The sequence below is a fragment of the Scardinius erythrophthalmus genome, assembly GCF_964197995.2.
Source record: "Scardinius erythrophthalmus genome assembly, chromosome: 10".
Taxonomy (NCBI): domain Eukaryota; kingdom Metazoa; phylum Chordata; class Actinopteri; order Cypriniformes; family Leuciscidae; genus Scardinius; species Scardinius erythrophthalmus.
In genome coordinates this window covers 20387928-20407082 of record NC_138230.1, presented here as the reverse complement: position 1 = coordinate 20407082, position 19155 = coordinate 20387928, and the positions used below count along the sequence as shown (strand labels likewise).

The window sequence follows — 19155 nt, the reverse complement described above, 5'->3', positions numbered from 1 at the left end:
TATGGGCCAGAACGACATCTCGATGCCGAACTGCCATATCGTACGACTTGGCTAATATTAGCCAGTCGTCGATGTAATTGAGTACACGAATGCCCTGGAGTCTCAGCGGAGCCAGCGCTGCATCCATGCACTTGGTGAAGGTGCGAGGGGAAAGAGCTAGGCCAAAGGGAAGAACCCGATATTGGTACGCTTCGCCCCCGAAAGCGAACCTCAGGAACTTCCTGTGACATGGAAGGATGGAGATATGGAAGTATGCGTCCTTTAGATCTATCGTGACGAACCAGTCCTCGAACTGGATCTGACTCACGGTGCTGGAATTGTGAGCATCTTGAACCTGAATCTCCTCAGAGAACGATTGAAGTGCCTGAGATCTATTATTGGACGCAACCCCCCATCCTTCTTGGGAACTATGAAGTACCGGCTGTAGAACCCGGACTCCCTGTGTGGCAGAGGAACACGTTCTATGGCCTCTTTTACCAACAGGGATTGAACTTCCTGTTCCATAACCCGAACCTGCTCTGGGCCGACCACAGTCCAGACCACCCCGTTGAACTTCAGGGGAGGGGAGCTGAACTGCAGTCTGTAACCCAGCTCTACAGTACGCAGGGCCCACGCAGATATATTCGGAAGCATGAACATGCGCCGAGATAATCTACTAAGGGAACCAGCCTCTCAAGGCTGGCCTCGGGTGTCAACCGAGCCTCATTCCCGACCCCCTGAAGCGGCTGACCGGCAGGGAGCAGTCGAGAATGATTTTCGGTGTGCGGACGCGTTCGCTGCCCAGCCGCAGGTCTTTCTAGAGGCGGCTGGAGCGGCGTGCGTGCGCGGGAAATCAGTGTGGCCCGAAGCGTACTGGACGGCGGGAACACAGCACTGATTTCCTGAGAGCTCCGGGGGAAGGCGACCTCGATTGCTCCGCCCCGGGGGGGGGCAGCTCTGAGCGGTCCGGCCGCAGCTAGGACCGTTTGGCAGAAGCCTTCTTTGCCTGAAGGACGGTCCTCAGATCGACCTTAGGCTCAGAAAGCTTGCCGCGAGAGCGACGCCTCCTTTTACCAGGCTCCCTCGGGAGGGGCGCGGGAGGCGACACTCTCCTTTTTGCACCTGTCGGTGCGAGGCTCAACAATTTAATTCCTCAAAATTAAAATGTAGCCAAAAACACTGTAAAAGTGAAACACGGTCTGGATGGTAGGCTGAATTAAAATATCTAACTTCTCAAAGTCAGATAATATTTCATCATTTTAATTCCATAGAATTGAATGCAGCCATAATCACCAGACAATACTGTTTAATATTCAATATATTGGCTTTCATCCCTCGAGAAGAAAGCCAACAGGTGCGAGGTTGAAACCTGAATCTGACAGCGCACGGCTCTTTTCTATGCACGCGCGCCGAGATATTTCTCAATGAACACTGCCAGCACCCTCAGGAGCTGACTGTGAATGCCTCGCACCCAAACAGTATTATTTCACAGACCGCGTGTGTCCCTTTTATAGCAGACTCGTAATCTACGCGCTGCCTCGGCAAACGCGAGATTCGAATCATTCACAATATATTTGGCTTTCATCTCTCGAGAAGAAAGCCAACGGGCGCGAGCCTGAAACACCCGAAACGCACGGCTGTGCGTCAAGATATTTCTCAATGAACACACAGCCAGCACCCTCAGGAGCTGACTGTGCATGCCTCGCAACCACACAGAATCTTTATTGCAGAGCAGCCCCGTAATCTACGCGCTGCCTCAGCAACACGAGACTCGAGCTACTATAGAATAGATTCTGTATTGCAATGCAGACATTAATCTACGCGCTGCCTCGGCAAACGCGAGATTAGTCACAGAATCTTTAATGCAGAGTAGACCCGTAATCTACGCGCTGCCTCGGCAAACGCGAGATCCGGGCCACTATAGATTCTGTATTGCAATGCAGACCTTTAAACTACGCGCTGCCTCAGCAAACGCGAGATCCCAGTCACAGAATCTTTATTGCAGAGTAGACCCGTAATCTACGCGCTGCCTCGGCAAACGCGAGATCCGAGCCACTAGATTCTGTATTGTAATGTCGACCTTAAATCTACGCGCTGCCTCGGCAAACGCGAGATCCCAGTGACAGAATCTTTATTGCAGAGTAGACCCGTAATCTACGCGCTGCCTCGGCAAACGCGAGATCCGAGCCACTAGATTCTATATTGTAATGCTATATGGGACAATTCTTGTGGGACAAACAACACCAAATAAGACAAACAGTTTCACACAGAGCGCTTCAGCTGAAGAGCAAAAAGCTAACGTGTGTTTGAGCCGGCGTCCCTTTGTAGCTTCCGGGTATGCCGTCATCTACTACGTCATGACGCAGCACCAATCAGGATTGGACAGATTTCATTTATACTTCAGATGCGTTACGCTGGGGGCGTTCCCATAGTGTCGTCACGACGACGACGCAGTGCGAGTTCCCTCGAAGGGGAACACATGCAAATTGAAAAACATCCGCAAATTGAGAAAACATCTTCATCAGTTTCACAACACATGTGTGCTCCAAATACTCACAACACAACCAAATACAGAAATGCGCTGCAAAAGTTCACAACACAACCAAATACAGAAATGCGTTGCAAGAGTTCACAACACAACCAAATACAGAAATGTGCTGAAAATAGCACAGACCACAACGGAAAGTTTCCAGGGGACCCCAATAAGCGACGAACCAGGCTGGGACATGCCTACAGCTCAAAGTCTACTTTATTTTATTATTATAATTTTTTTGCAAAACATACAGAGATGACATGTTTATGACATACAACTTTGTATACGATATACAAATGTATTAATATTTTCAATGTCATCAGAATACTAATGAGAAAACGAAAATAAATAAATAGAAAATACAGAGAAAAAGAACATGAGGGAAAGATATTAATCTATACATCAGTTACATTGTACAAATTTTGTCATGTTATGTTTAAATAAGTTTCATAAGAAATGTTTGGTAATGCAGGGTCCAAAAATGAGACGGCAAGTTGAGACACTCACACACAGATATATAACGCATATTTTAAAAACTTTTTTTGTGTAAAATGTTAATTTATTTGCAACATTTATGTTAACAGCAATAATAAGATATTTCTGGTAATAACAGCTATTCAGCTGATGAACACCGTGCTGCGTTGTCATGGGAACATCCCAGGTGAAAATAAATAGGAAATTACGTTGTCTTTCATTACTCCCTTCATCAAGTGTGTTCCAAACGGCAAAATAATGGCACACAAGTGCCCTGCTCACTCCAAAGTCCACACTTCAAGGGCTCTGTGGTCTGCCCTTTGAAGGGAGTGGGGCATAGGGATGCTCATGAGCAATAAGCGCGTCCCAGCCGAGTTCGTCTCTTGTAGTCCCCTGGAAACATTTCCGTTGTGGTCTGTGCCATTTGCAGGGCATTTCTGTATTTGGTTGTGTTGTGAACTTTTGCAGCGCGTTTCTGTATTTGGTTGTGTTGTGAACTTTTGCAGTGTGTTTCTGTATTTTGGTTGTGTTGTGAGTATTTGGAGTACACATGTGTTGTGAAACTGATGAAGAGGTTTTCTTAATTTGCGGGTGTTTTTCTATTTGCATGTGTTTTCTTCAGTTGCAGCGCGTTGAGATCTCTCGGCCACCGTATTCCAGCCTAGTCAGTCATGTCATGAGTCTGCCTGCCTAGTCAAGTCTAGCCTGTAGTGTGTTCAGTTTCTTCTTTTGTTTTACTTTTATATTAATAAAGCCCCTATTCCTCTGCATCCTTGATTCCTCACTTCAATCAACCATTACCTCAACCCGTGACAGAACAATCTGGCCCAGAAGAGGACTCAGTAGAGGTTTGGGCGTCGTCTTATTTCCATCTCCCAGCCTGCGCCCCTCTGCTCGTCAGCCGATGGAGCGCTATGGCAAGCTTGTCTCACTTCGCCAAGGGGAGTTGACAGTGAAGGAGTTTGTCCACCAATTCATCATTGCCACGGAGGGGCTCAGCCTAAACAACACGGTACTTAAGGACATTTTTAATAGCGCCCCGAACGACCCCGTCAGTGATTGGGAGATGGGAATGCTGGGGTTCTCGTCCTTTTGGGGGTTTGTGGTATTCGTTTACCACCATGGAGGTGAAGGTGCTCTCCCTCCTCTTGATCCTCCCCCGCTTTTCCTCATGAACAGTCAAGTCCCCAGTCCTCTGATGATCCCTTCAGGGTGAGGAGGAGGAAGAAGAAACATGCCCGCCTCACCAGCCATCTACCCAGAAGTGGCAGCACACCTTGCAGCTCTGCCCATGTTGTATGTGACTGCTGCACTTTTTCCAGAGGCGGTCGTATATGTTGCAGCACCCCTGGTGGCAGTCGAAGAAGCTTCAGTGCCCCCTGTGGTGGCTGCAGAAGCTGCAGCGTCCCTAGAGGTGTCTGTTTATGCTGCTGCTTTCCTTGAGATGGCCGTGAATGCTGCTGTTCCCCTAGAAACAGCTATCTCCACGCCATCGTCCCGCCAACGTAGACAGAGAAAGAGAAGGAAGGCTTCCTCTATAGCGTCAACTCTGTCGGTTCCTGAATTACCTGTCATGTCCGAAGATGTTGCCAGAGACTGTCCCAGAGCCTGCTACTTGCCCAGAGACTGTCCCAGAGCCTGTTGCTTGCCCAGAGACAGTCCCAGAGACTACTGTCTGCCTGGAGGCCGTTCCTGAGCCCGCTCTTAAGCCCTGGATCTGTTCCACCATGAACCTTGTTCCCTACCTGAAGGCTGACCAGACCCATGCCCACTACACCGGCAGCTGAACTCCCATTGGGAATGTCACCTTCATTCCTTAATTTTGTTCCCATTTTTCACCATGATTCCTGTCCTGCCTGAGTCTAGTCTGATCTGCCTGTTCGGATGGTTCCACTCGAGTTCCCTGTTCTGACAGACCCAATCAAGTTCTTTGTTCTGCTGGGCCACTCAATTTCCCCCTCAGGCTGCCAGCCCAGCTGACCCCAGTCAAGCATCCAGACCTGCCTGACCCACCCTGGGCTTCAGCCAGAATTCCAAACCCACCTGATTCTCCCTGGTCCTGTGCAAGGACTTCTGACCTGTCTGCGCCTCCCAGGTCCCTTCTAGAGACTTGATTATCTGTTTTTTCTTGTGTTGACTTGGCTCCCCACCCTTCCTTCTTCGTGTCTGTGTTTTGTTTCTCCTGTCTTGTGTTGACTTTTTGGTTTTTATTTTCTCTTGTCTTGTTCTGTGATGTTCTTGTCTTGTGTTCCCTTTTGAGGGGGAGTAGTGTTAGGGTTCTGTCACCTCGATCTAGTGTTTCTTGGTTTAGTGACAGAGCCCTGACACTCCCATATTCTCCTGTCTTTGTCTGTGTGTCTTGTTGTGTTCTGCACAAGGTGCGTGTTTCCACAGCCGCGTGCTTTTCTCCAAAGCTGCGTCGCACACAGCTAGTGTTTCTCACTGGCTATGTGCGTTCATGTTATCTTGTTCTGTGTGAACACGCGGCTTATGAGTGTCCTTCATTAGCTAGTGATTGGTTATCACTGGTTTGATTTCAGGCTTGTTCAACTTGAACTGGCACTGCACAGACCGATCGGTGTATGACATCAAAGTACCGCGAGAACGATTAGAGAGCAGACGGCTCCGTATGCTTTTGAAGCGCTCTCGCAGCTTCTTGTTATGTCTTGTTATGCTGCTATATGCTCTCCTGTCTATTGTCTGACCCTGCCCATCTTGTTATCTGATTGGTTCAGTTTCCCCACCTTTCCTCCCTCATTACCTGCCTTGTTTGCTGTCCTATTTATTCCCTTTGTGTTTGCTGTCCAAGGCTAGATTGTTGTCGCACATCGTAGCATGCTGTTGTTACCCTGCCTGTCTGATAATTCCTGCCATGTTTGTTTCCTGCCTAGTCAGTCATGCCATAAGTCTGCCTTCCCAGTCAAGCCTGTAGTGTTTTCCCACACGGGTTAGTTTAGGTTTCTGTCTGTTTTACTTTTATATTAATGAATGAATGAAATAATTAATTAATGAATGAGGCATTTATATAGCGCTTTCATATGTACTACTGTACACCCAAAGCGCTTTACAATCATGTCGGGGTCTCTCCTCAACGATAGAGCCAATTCAATAGATTAATAAAGCCCATATTCCTCTGCATCGTTGAGTCCTCACTTCAACCAGTACCTCAAACCGTGACACACTCCCTCTCTCTTTCAGTGATTTCCTTGACATGCTACACGTGTGTGTTTCCGGCAATCTCTCCAGTGGACTGTCTGATGTTCCCCCAGGAATGTCCCATGGGCCAGCGATGTCTTGCCAGCACAGCTGTAGGAGTCAAAGGTCAACTGAACCAACTACTGATTAGACAGTCACTGTACTATATGATTTATTAACCAATGTAACAAAAGAATGAATCAGATGAATATGTATCAGCATGGTCTGTGTGAATGTGCTACTGAGAGACTGATTGGTTGATGTATGTACAGTATCTCGTGTGTGGTGTGGGAAAATAGTTGTGAAGGTTTTCTCAGAGTATGATTTAGAGGACTTTCATGTTTTTAAGGAGTGTTCTGCATATGTGAGTGAGTAATAGGGTGTTCCCTAATAAGCTGTCTTGACCTGATTTGACACTGAGTTTAGTTTAGCTAAACATTTGGCTATCAAATGAAACGCAACTTTTCAAGATTCAATGGCATGAAGCTCACAAATTTATCATATATATTTACACACAGTGCTCAAAGTGGGCCCGTACATATTTATTCCGTAGCATACCCTCACTTTTTCTTGCATACCGGTTTCATAACTTCATATATTTATTTAACTTAAATCCTTAAATCCTAGAGCACTGCTTTTATACTTTCAACTGAAATGTTGCTTGTGTTTATTTTTTATTGTACAAACTTCTTATACTTTTAGAATGGCTATTATTGTTCATTTAAATATTATTATACAAAATAAACAATATTTTAGTTTATATAAATAAAATAAAAATAAATCAATAAAATGATTGATTGGAGTTGGGTATTCCTGGCATCTTGGCCAAATTTGCCCAGTTCCTAATATTCCGGAATATACTGATTGGCTATACTTATTTGATCACTCTGTCTCCTCTCCACTAATAAGATGGTCTGTGGTGGGTGTTCTGGCGCAATATGGCTGCCATCGCATCATCCAGGTGGATGCTGCACAGTGGTGGTGGTTGAGGAGATTCCTCCCTTTCAAGTGTAAAGCACTTAAAGTACCCAGAAAAGCGCTATATAAATGTAAAGAATTCTTAATTATAATTAATTATTATTCCTGCAATACTGAAGGGGGCGGTTTATTTCTTTTTTGTATTAGCAGTTTATACTATTTTATAGCACTTACTATTCAATTTTGTTTTCATTTAATTATTTTTTTTCCAGAAATGCTTTAGTTGTTTAATTGTTAAAATTGAATTGATTTATTGTCCAAACCAACCCCTAACCCTAAACATACCTGTTGGTAACGCTCTTGAAATATTTAACCTTTAAAATTTGTTTCAATATATAAGCATTAACTATATTCTGGTTTTAAATTCAGTTTTCTAGGAAAGAAAGACTATTTTCTATGTATGTGCTTAGCCGCTCTGTGTGGCGCCTCAGGTCTGATGTGTAACACTCTTAACAAAGTGCAGTAAACAGTAAAACAATTGCTCTACAAACTAGTGTGTTTATAAGTACATTACAAAATCTAAATAATTTTAAAACAAATAGGTGGCACCTAGCACAGGCGACACCCCTTGCAAGAACCCTACTTTTTAATTGTGTTTATAGGAGTGGTGAAGTAGTTGGCGGGCCCAGCATGACCACCGCACTATGGATATTTGGGCATTATATTTATAAGTCCTGTGATGTGTAAGTCAAGTCAAGTCAAGTCACCTTCATTTATATAGCGCTTTTAACAATATGAATTGTTTCAAAGCAGCTTTACAGTGATAATAGGAAATTACAGTAACACAGATTGTTTTGGCTTTACAGCAGCTCTAGGATAAAGTTATTGTCTAGCTAAAGTTAGTTTTGATTGATTGATTCACTTCCGTTGCAAAGATCATTAGTTATTAACTTAGGGGCCGCTAACATGACACCGTTCTAACAGAAAACCCTCAATGCGCTCCGGCCACCCATCCGCCCATCCGCACAAAACAGTGCCTGGTGGCTCGAGAACGCGCTCCCGGAAATAGGTTCCAAAGTGCAAACGATTATCAGTTATCTCTGCGCAAACCTGCGCAACCTCTGCGCAAACACTGACACCCGCACATGCGCATCACGTGTCCATAAGTATGCACGTTTTAATATATGTGCGCAGGCGTGTAGTCCTTCTTTACAAATCAACCCTCAAACTACTTGTCTGGCCTTAAAAATGTATAATACAGAATTATGTATCGCGTCTGCGTAGCCACGTGGTGACTCTGTACAGATAAATTGACAGCGTTTTATCTGTATAGAGGTAAAGGATGAGGAAGGAGGCCTTCATAGAGGAGAGCCTAGTTGAAACTTTAGGACTGCATTGTCGCCGTGTCCAGGGGCGGTCCTTCGTCAGATCTGGATACGGCCTGGATCCAGTGGTCTGCGGTAAACCTCTGGATAAAAAAAGAGACTAATATTAGCGTAGACACCATCCTTCTTATGATGTAACAAGTACATCAGGATTTATGGGAAATGTTCCCGGTTCCAGCTGACCTAAACTATGCAGCCTAACAATGAATTATAGAAGTCTATAATGTGTTATGTGTATACTAGGCCAAAGATATGTGTTTTCTGATAGAGAGTGTCTGCTTCCCAGACAATGTTAGGAAGACTGTTCCAAAGTTTTGGTGCTAAATAGGAAAAGGATCTACCGCCAGCAGTCAATTTTGAGACAGAATTTTGAGATCGCAATAGATGTGAACGACTATAATGCGTTAAGAGCTCGCTCAATTACTGGGGAGCTAAACCATTTAGTACTCAGCAATATTTTAAAATGTATTCAATGTTTAATAGGGAGCCAGTTCAGTGTTGACAGAACCGGGCTAATATGGTCATACTTCCTTGTTCTGGTAAGAACTCTAGCTGCTGCATTTTGGACCAGCTGTAATTTATTTATTAGGCGAGCAAGGCAACCACCCATTATAGCATTACAATAATCTAGCCTTGATGTCATGAACACATGAACTAATTGTTCCGCATTTGTCATTGAGAGCATATGACGTAATTTAGATATATTTTTAAGATGGAAAAATGCGGTTTTACAGATACTAGACACGTGACTTTCAAATGAAATATTGGTATCAAAGAGCACACCCAGGTTCCTAACCGACGAAGAAGACTTAACAGAGCAGCCATCAAGTGTTAGACAGTATTCTAGGTTATTACGTGAGAAAGTTTTTTGTCCAATAATTAGAATCTCTGTTTTTTCAGAATTAAGTAGTAGGAAATTACTAGTCATTCAGTTTTTATACCAGCTAAGCATTCCGTTAATTTTGTGAATTGGTAAGTTTCGTCAGGGCATGAAAAAATATAGAGCTGAGTATCATCAGCATAACAGTGAAAACTAATGCCATGCTTCCTAATAATATTTCCTAAGGGTAGCATGTACAGAGTGAACAGCAACGGTCCTAGTACTGAGCCTTGTGGTACGCCATACTGAACTTTTGATCGATAAGACATCTCTTCATTTACTGTTACAAACTGATAACGGTCAGATAAGTATGATTTAAACCATGCTAATGCAATTCCAATAATGCCAACATAATTTTCGAGTCTATTTAAAAGAATGTTGTGGTCGATAGTATCAAATGCAGCACTAAGATCGAGTAACACTAATAGCGAGATACAACCACGATCTCATGATAAGAGCAAATCATTTGTGACTCTAATGAGAGCTGTCTCAGTACTATGATATGGTCTAAATCCTGAATGAAAATCCTTGCAGATGTCATTTCTTTCTAAAAAGGAACATAGTTGTGAGGATACTGCGTTTTCTAGTATCTTTGACAAAAAAGGTAGATTCGAGATCGGCCTGTAATTGACTAATTCTGTAGGATCAAGTTATGTGTATACTAGGCCATTCTTCCTCTCCTATAGCAATGAATGAATCAAATTTTTGCTCAAGGAGACTACAATGCACTGTCTGATGCAATACTGTAGTAGACGGTTGCATAGTTATAATTTTCTCCCTGATATTATCAATCTTGTAAGTAAAGAAGTTCATTAAGTCATTACTGCTGTGCTGCTTGGAAACGTCTGGGCTTGAAGCTTTATTTTTCGTTAGTTTAGCCACTGTTTCAAAGGAATACCTAGGGCTTTGTTTATTTTCTTCTAATAGGGTTGAAAAATAAGCAGATCTAGCAGCTTTTAAAGTCTCTCTGTATGCAATCGTGCTCTCTTTCCATGAAATGTGAAATACCTCTAGTTTTGTTTTCTTCTAGTTGCGCTCCATTTTTCTGGCTGCTCTCTTAAGGGCATGAGTGTGCTCATTGTACCACAGTGTTGGACTATTTCCTTTAACCCTTGTGCATCAATTTAAAAAAGTTACTCATAGGTCCAAAGAGGACAAAAATGTCCATGTCAAAAAACGGTCATAAAAAGTTGAAGCTTGGGAGCACAGACTTAACTTTGGTATCATTTTAAAGAATACCCTTGGCAGATTATTGCTAAAGTTAAATTTTTTTTATAAGTAAATCCAAAAAAAAGTTATATAGGTTTAAGTTTATTAAAATTATTTATGAATATTATTTTATATAAAATATATATTTTATGAAACAAGTTGAACTCTAAAACGGCTAGAAAATCAAAGCCATAAATCTAAATAAGTTGTGTTCCAAATTTGAGGTTGATATCTCAAAAAATGAGCTTTCAGTAAGATTTTGTTTGGGCGCAGTACCAAACTTTCCCCATTGGATCCCAGCAAAACTCATCTGGTCACACAGTGATTGGCTTTGTTATTTGCAGTTGAGTTTTTCTCTATCAATACTACAAACACACAAACACTTTTTTTTTTATATAACACACATACCAACCACACTCTGACATCCATACCAACACACGCATACAATTATCATTGCATAATTTATCCAGTTGGCTCTATAATAGCTCAAAATTCATGCAGTTAACAGTAACAAAAAACAAAAACTTACTCATAGGTCCAAAAGGGACAAAAATGTCCATGTCAAAAAACTCTCATAAAAATGTTATGCTTGGGAGCAAAAACTTAAGTTTGGTCTCATTTTAAAGAAGACCCTTTGCAGATTGTTGTTGAAGTGAAAAAAGTGAAAAACGTGCAACCAAACTTTTTTTTATAGAAGTTTAAGTTTATGAAAAATATTTATGAACATTAAAATTAATATTTTATATAAAATATATACAAGTATTTTGTATAACTAGTGCAACATTTTTTTTTTCAAATGAAATGGGGGTGAAATAGTAAAATTACAATAAAAATAGACACCTGTGCCAAAATTTTATGCAGTAAACATAAAAAAACCCAAAAACTTACACATAGGTCCAAAAGGGACAAAAATGTCCAAGTCAAAAAACTCTCATAAAAATGTTATGCTTGGGAGCAAATACTTAAGTTTGGTCTCATTTTAAAGATGACCCTTGGCAGATTGTTTTTGAAGTGAAAAAAAAACTGAAAAAAGTGCAACCAAAAAAATGTTATAGAAGTTTAAGTTTATGAAAAATATTTATGAACGTTATAATCAATATTTTATATAAAAAATATATTTTATGAAACATTTGGAACTCTAAAACTGATATAAATTCAAAGCCATAAATCTAAACAGGTTGTGTTCCGAATTTGAGGATGATATCTCAAAAAATGAGCTTTCAGTAAGATTTTGTTTGGGCGCAGTACCAGACTTTCCCCATTGGATGCCAGCAAAACTCCACTGGTGAACACAGTGATTGGATTTTCGATTTGCAGTTGAGTTTTTCTCTCTCAAATATTACAAGCACACAAACACACTTTTTATTTTATTACACACATACAAACCACACTTAGACATCCATACCAACAAACCCACACAATTATCGTTGCATAATTTATCCAGTTGGCTCTATAATATGCCGAAGCAGAAAACAGGAATAAAGCGAGTATTTGCTTTATAGGCCTAACCTGAAAAAATGGCACCATCTGATAAAAAATGGTAAAAATGTCAATTTTGAAGCCTTGCCAACAGAATGAAAGCCTATTAAAAAAGATTGCATCATTTTATAGTTAAACGGCACAGGGATTAAAAAATGCAGTTTTAATGGGTTTCAATGGGGACATTTTTGTCCAAAAGGCGCTGAGAGGAAGTATTTTGTGTAACTAGTGCAAAATCGATTTTTTAAAGGAAATGGTGATGAAATAGTAAAATTCCAATAAAAATACACACCTGTGCCAAATTTTATGCAGTTAGCATTAACACAGGCAAAGTGATCCAAAAAACAAAACTGAAAAGGACAAAAATGTCCTCAAGGATGCACAAGGGTTAATCTTCTTTAAGCGCAGCGGAGTAACTGTGTCTAACATGCTGGAAAAGAGAAAGTTAAAGGTTTCTGTCACAACATCGAGTTCTTCTAAGCTATCTGGGATGCTGAGGTGATGAAACTGATCAGGAAGATTATTAATAAAGCAATCTTTAGTGGCAGAAGTGATAGTTGGTAATATTAGATCTAGAGTATGATTACGACAATGAGTAGGTCCTGACACGTGTTGTCTAACTCCAAAAGAGTTCAGAATGTCTTTAAATGCCAATCCCAATGCATCTTTTTCGTTATCTACATGTATATTCAAATCACCAACAATTAGGACTTTATCTGGAGCCAGTACTAACTCTGATAGAAAGTCAGCAAATTCTTTGATAAAGTCTCCATGGTGCCCTGGTTGCTTGTGTACAGTAGCCAGCACAAATCTCAAACGTGATTTATCATTTACACTAGATAGTGTTACATTAAGACTCATTTAAAGTAATGTAATTGTTTGGTTTTAGCCAGGTTTCTGTCAAACACAGCACATCTAGGTTATAATATGTAATCATATCACTAACAAAAAGGGCTTCTGAAGTAAGGGATCGAATATTCAGCAACCCAAGCTTTATCATTTGTTCATCTGTATTGTATCTATTTTTTATTTGTTGAACATCAATTAAGTTATTACCCTTAAATGGGTTTGGGAGTTTTTTGTATATCCTAATTCGGGGAACAGACACAGTCTCTATATGATGATATCTAGGTGAAAGAGTCTCTATGTGATGGGACTGACCTCAGTGATGTGAGACAGCTAGCAGACGGTCGGTTTAGTCATTCTGTCTGCTTCCTGACCTGAGCCCCAATTCATGTTTGAGCTTTAAGACTATATGTCATATTACTAGAGAGAAGAGCAGCACCATCCCAGAAGGGATGAATACCATATCTTTTCAACAGGTCAGGTTTGCCCCAAAAACTTTTCCAATTGTCTATGAATTCTATATTATTTTGCGGACACCACTTAGACAGCCAGCCATTGAGTGAGGACAATCTACTAAGTATCTCATCACTCCTGCGAACAGGAAGGGGGCCAGTGCAAATTACAGTGCCTGACATAGTACTTGCGAGTTCACACACCTCTTTAACATTAATTTTGGACATCATTAAGGCACAGACATTGTTGCCACTTTCCTTGCATTCAGTCATGGTGTTCAACCAGGTCCGGTAGCTAAATGTTACTGTGATATAAGCCATAGCGCCAACGTTGCCACCACTTTACTCTCATTCCCTCATGGTGTTCAGCAAGGTCCGGTAGCTCAGGACTGCTGGGACACAAGCAATAGCGCCACCATGACTGCCTCTTTTACATTGCTGTGAGCATGTAAGACATGCTGCTACTGCTGCAAATGTAATACATGAAGCTCTATACAGCAGATCTATACAGGTGGACCTGGGGAAGGTGGAGGGTTTCTGAAAGTGCACTGCAGATTGCTAACCGCAAACTACCAGTATTTGAATGTTGAGCTGCAGCTCATTGGCCACTGATGAAGCAGCAACCAATCAGCTGCGTTATGAAGATAATGATGTGATCGCTATCAAATGAGTTAAGGACCTGTCAGCCTGCGCCATCTAGAGTTTCATGTCAGAACAAGGTATTTCTGTCATGCCAACTAGAAATAGATATGGCGGTGTTAATGTACAGTATGTATTTGGTCTTGGCAGAATATATATGCTACGCTACTGCTGCTACAGAGCAAGTACCGAGACTTGCTACTGCCAATACATTCAAACACATTGCTGTCAGCATGTAAGACATGCTGCTGCACATGTAACACACATGAAATAACCCCCAACAAAGCAGGAGACATGAGAAAATGCAGAGATTTTGTGCAGCTTTTTGCAGCCGCTCTAGATTTGAGGTATGGAGCACAGTTGTGCAACAGCTGAAGAGAAGACTACTGCTATACATTTGTAAAACAACTTTTTACCCTGCACAGTTGCACAGGGTAATGGGAGAAATAGACAATACAAGCCAATAAGCATGCTGCTGAGTTTATATTGCTAATATTGCTCCAGTCACTGCTCTTCATCGGGCTAGCGTTGGAATAACCCTGCTTGTATTATGTTCATACCAGCACAGGCATCGCCGCTGCGCAATACATCAATACAATAATGGTGTCGGCACGACCGCCTCCATTAACCGCACAGCATGGGCAAGATTGCCACTTGTTGCAACATTATTCGATAGTGCCGGCGTTGCTGCTGTTTGCATTATTCGGCACCGGCACACTGTGATGTCAAATAATACTCTGGGATAAACGTTGCTAGGCGATAGTGCCGTCACCCACATTGTTCAATCACCAATGTCTGTGGTGCCGAATGCCTGCTGTAAATGCAGCCTCTGGAAACAAGCGCTGGCATGAATGCTGGCAGTGACTGGTTAATCAAGGACGCTGGCGAGTCCACCATCCTTTACTCTGTGATGTGTTTGCAGTGATATAATGCTTATGCGACTTGCTCTTGTAACCTGCGCTCTGCATCAGTTCAAAGATTCTGAGGCAATGGCCTCCAGCACTGCCTTATAGAGCGGGGAACCCGCCTCTAGTTTGTACACTTGAACGCCATTGGCGAGCGAATTCTCGACCGTAAGATTTCATAAGGCTTCAGTAGATTCGAGAAAGGAGGGGAAACCCCATAGCGTGATGCAATGTCTTGTTTCCTCCTTTCAGGGAACCAAGGTTACGTTAGGTAATCAGAGATGTTTCCTTTATTCGCTTCCTTTCCTCACGTCTTAGCTCCACCCCCTTAGGTTACGAGGGAAGGATACATCTGTGTATCTCCGCTAATAAATTTGCACCATGTGTGATGGAATTGTGAACCATGTTTGCTCAAATATGTTGGCATGACCTTTTGCCTTTTTTGCATTATCGATAGTGCATTGCCTGGCTATTCTTCATTCTCTACGCTGTTTTCTTTACTCTCAATTAATGTGCACTATAGGACTCATTTTCTTTGGTGCAAATGCTCGGATCAGACTTCCACCATCACATATTTTAAATGTAGGTGCTGAAACTATAATGAATACCCGGAATGTACTTTTAAAATGAACCAAGTATATTAAAATATATCAGCCCCTGCATCAGCAATGAGATGTCATGTTTGTGTGCATCCAGGGTCAGTGTGCATTGTTCTGTACGAGAGGAGCTGTGCCCTGCCATCACAGTGTGACCTGAGTGGAGAGAAACATGCAGCAGGACTTAACTTCAATTACACTAATACGTGCTGTGACACGGATCTCTGCAACACTGCTGCAACCATCAGCTCCCCCCGCTGGACAGGAGCAGCACTGAGCCTCTGCAGTCTGGCCCTTTTTCTCCAGCTGGGATGAGTGAGGTCTATTCTTACGGGAGGTGCTGACAACATTACCAACAAAGCCTTATATTAACAAACACAATTATATACCAAGACTTGTTAATCTGTATAAAACCAATGCATCTATAAAACTTATTTTTGAAATGCACACACAACTGAAACTATAAGTCCAAGTATGCACCTTCATGCAGCATGCTTGAACGGAAGTGCCTGCAACCCCCAACAACCCCCCCCCACACACACACACAAACACATTTCAAAAGTACACAACTTGTTTTTTTTTTAAATATAGTTATACTGCGTTTAAGCTAATTTGTTTTGCCTTATTTTCTGCTGTAAAAACTAACAATAGTAAAATAACTAGTTAATAACTTTTTTATTAATTCTAGAAAAATAAATACATATTTTCATATGAACAGGTCATATTATAGAGCCAGTTCCTTTTCTATAGAGCACAACATAAATTTTCTGTTCTTTTTAAATATATTTTCAATCTTTAAATTAAATACTGAATATTTTTAATATGTTGTACTTTTCAGTAAACATTTTATTTTAATGTAAGTTTTTAAACCGGCAATATCTAAACATGAAGGATCAAGAAAAAAATCTACTCCACACTAAATGTTTCATTTAATCTTTATTATAATCTGCTGAATAACAATTGTAGAAATTATGGGGGGGGGGCTGCTCTTGTATGCTTGTAAAGTTCATCTAATCAATAAAATCCCCACTAACCAATATTTGATGTTGTGTTGTCCATTTAAGTGCAGATTAAGATGTTTAGAAATGAGCATTAAGCAGTTAAAGGAGAACTCCGGTCAATTTTAACATTGAGCTCATTTTTTTGTACATTTGGAGTGCTGTCAATACAGAGAACAACGACAAAAATCGGTGTTGCCTACACCGAGTTATTCTATTTTTAAAATTTGCACCCTGTTGACTTCAATGGGGCAAGTACTAAACCTGCTTTTAGCCTCTTAACAACATTGATGTTGCACATACAAGTGCACAGAAAATGTGAGTGATTCCTTCAGAGTGAACATGAGTGAATCTGACTGCAGTAGATGTGAAAGATATGTATAAAAATGATGTTATTTAAGCCAGCGCAAATACCTGTGTTTACATCCTGTTTTCGGTTGAAGTCCAAAGTAGTCGATTGCCAAGTTCACGCGCACAGGTTTAGTTACCTATGATCACGCGCGTGAACTCGGCAATCGATTACTTTGGACTTCAACCGAAAACAGGATGTAAACACAGGTATTTGCGCTGGCTTAAATAACATCATTTTTATACATATCTTTCACATCTACTGCAGTCAGATTCACTCGTGTTCACTCAGAAGGAATCACTCACATTTTCTGTGCACTTGTAATGACACATCAAGGATGTTAAGAGGCTAAAAGCAGGTTTAGTACTTGCCCCATTGAAGTCAACAGGGTGCAAATGTTAAAAATAGAATAACTCGGTGTAGGCAACACCGATTTTTGTCGTTGTTCTCTGTATTGACAGCACTCCAAATGTACAAAAAAATGAGCTCAATGTTAAAATTGACCGGAGTTCTCCTTTAAGAGGAAGTGAAAACAGAAGTGCACAGGAAGAGGGCTGGGTATACAGATACTACATATACAGTATATAAAATATATTTAAGGTCCTCTTGAAAACTGAATCAACTTAAAGAAGGCAGACGAGACTAAAACATAAAACAGCATTGAACCTGTTAATGATGGTCCCTTGAAAGAAAATTTTATCAACTCCTATGACTAAACTTAAACTGAAACTCAAATTAAACACTAAAAAGGCACCCATTTATACCCCACTGTATTAGGTGCATCTGTTAATTAATGCAAATATCTAATCAACCAATCACATGGCAGCAATTCAATGCATTTAGGCATGTAGATATGGTCAAGATGATCTGCTGAAGTTCAAACTGAGCATCAGAATGGGGAAGAAAGGTGATTTAAGTGATGAAATAAAATAAATAAAATCAAGCTGAAAGAAAGGCAACAGTAACTCAAATAACCATTTGTTACAACTGAAGTATGCAGAAGAGCATCTCTGAACCTTGAAGCAGATGGGCTACAGCATTCCACTCCTGTCAGCTAAGAACAGGAAACTGAGGCTACAATTCACACAGGCTCACCAAAATTAGACAATAGAAGATTGGAAAAACATTGTCTGGTCTGACGAGTCTCGATTTCTGCTGTCAAAGATGGTAGGGGCAGAATTTGCCGTAAACAACATGAAAGCATGGATCCATCCTGCCTTGTAACAAAATACTAGCAAGGTGTACCTAATAAAGTGGCCGGTGAGTGTAGATACCTTTTGTATTTCCTTGAAATATAAACAAATTCATGCCCACAAACTTTTTGCTTGCTGCCATTGATGGTTTACTCTTGTAGAAAGCAACAAACCTGCAGTGTGGAAATTGACAGTGATATTTGAATGGAAGCATATTCTAGTGCAGTGCTTCTAAAACCATTGTACATTTTGGATGTTTCCCTCACAACCAATTCAATTCTTGCAGTCTTTACTAATGAGCTGATGAGTTGAATCAGTTGTTTTAGGTGAGAGAGACATACAAAATGTGCAGTGGTGGGGAGTCCCAGGGACAGGTTTGAGAAGCACTATTCTAGTGACTCCGATATGCACATACAACTACGAGATAAGACTGTTGTTTGGGGATGGAACCTGATTTAAAAGATTTTCAGTGAATAATTACTTATATTTTAGCTTGTCCATTTCACATAATGTATGACTTTAGAAGATTGGGAAATATAAAACATGATTTATAAGGAATACTTTTATGATACTTCTATGATTTTGTAACATATCAATCTATGTAAGAGCAGTTTGAACAACTTGGAAACCAGTTTACGAAATGTATGCGACTCAAGAAGATGTAAGTGAAAAGCTCTCATGTTACATAATCCAGATAATGACAGCAAGAGGGAGGGACAGGGGAATGGGGCAATGAGGCAACAATATCCTGTTTGTAAATGCTAGCAAAGCACTTGCCCACGCAACATGAAAAATACTGAAAAAAAAACCCACTATTGAAAGGAACTTGACCTCTGCAGTTCAGGTGCTTTTAAAGAACCCTACTGGTGCAAACAACCTTAGGAGCTTGAGACATAAAGGAAACATTTGAAACACTAGGATAATCTGGAAAGAGAATGCGTGTGTGTGTGTGTCCTTCTATTTGAGCGCCTTCACAACAGAGGAGTAGGCAACGTGTATCTCCTCATCACTGGGGCAAGTGGAAGAAAATTCCTCTCTGGCATACGCTGCATCCAGGTATCGCCACAGAGATGTCAGAGAGCGAGGGATGGAGAAACCTCGAAACTTCTGACACACAACCTAAAG

The 19155-nt window shown here is 41.1% G+C and overlaps 2 protein-coding genes across 13 annotated transcripts in view; one reads left to right on the top strand and one right to left on the bottom strand.

Moving 5' to 3' along the window:
• The window catches only part of LOC308697658 (uncharacterized protein), a 79847-nt gene extending 63322 nt beyond the window's left edge, over positions 1-16525 (top strand). For 6 of the 7 annotated variants that reach the window (XM_081377051.1, XM_081377050.1, XM_081377049.1 and 3 more), the window contains 2 exons: positions 6185-6307; positions 15591-16525. In XM_081377051.1, the coding sequence (XP_081233177.1) occupies positions 6185-6307; positions 15591-15805 (338 nt within the window). In that variant the 3' untranslated portion in view covers positions 15806-16525. The remainder of the gene's footprint in view (positions 1-6184; positions 6308-15590) is intronic. The other variant, XM_081377047.1, reaches the window with a different exon arrangement.
• Positions 16403-19155, bottom strand: part of clic1 (chloride intracellular channel 1) — a 28069-nt gene continuing 25316 nt past the window's right edge. Inside the window, exons 6-7 of one of the 6 annotated variants that reach the window (XR_014030965.1) lie at positions 17542-19149; positions 16403-16601 (exon numbers count right to left, since the gene is read on the bottom strand). Coding sequence is in view for 1 of the 6 variants with exons in the window: in XM_081377043.1 (XP_081233169.1) it covers positions 18988-19149 (162 nt within the window). In the remaining 5 variants the exon portion in view is untranslated. Of the gene's footprint in view, positions 19150-19155 lie in introns of all 6 variants that reach the window. The other 5 variants (XR_014030966.1, XR_014030967.1, XR_014030968.1 and 2 more) reach the window with 5 other exon arrangements.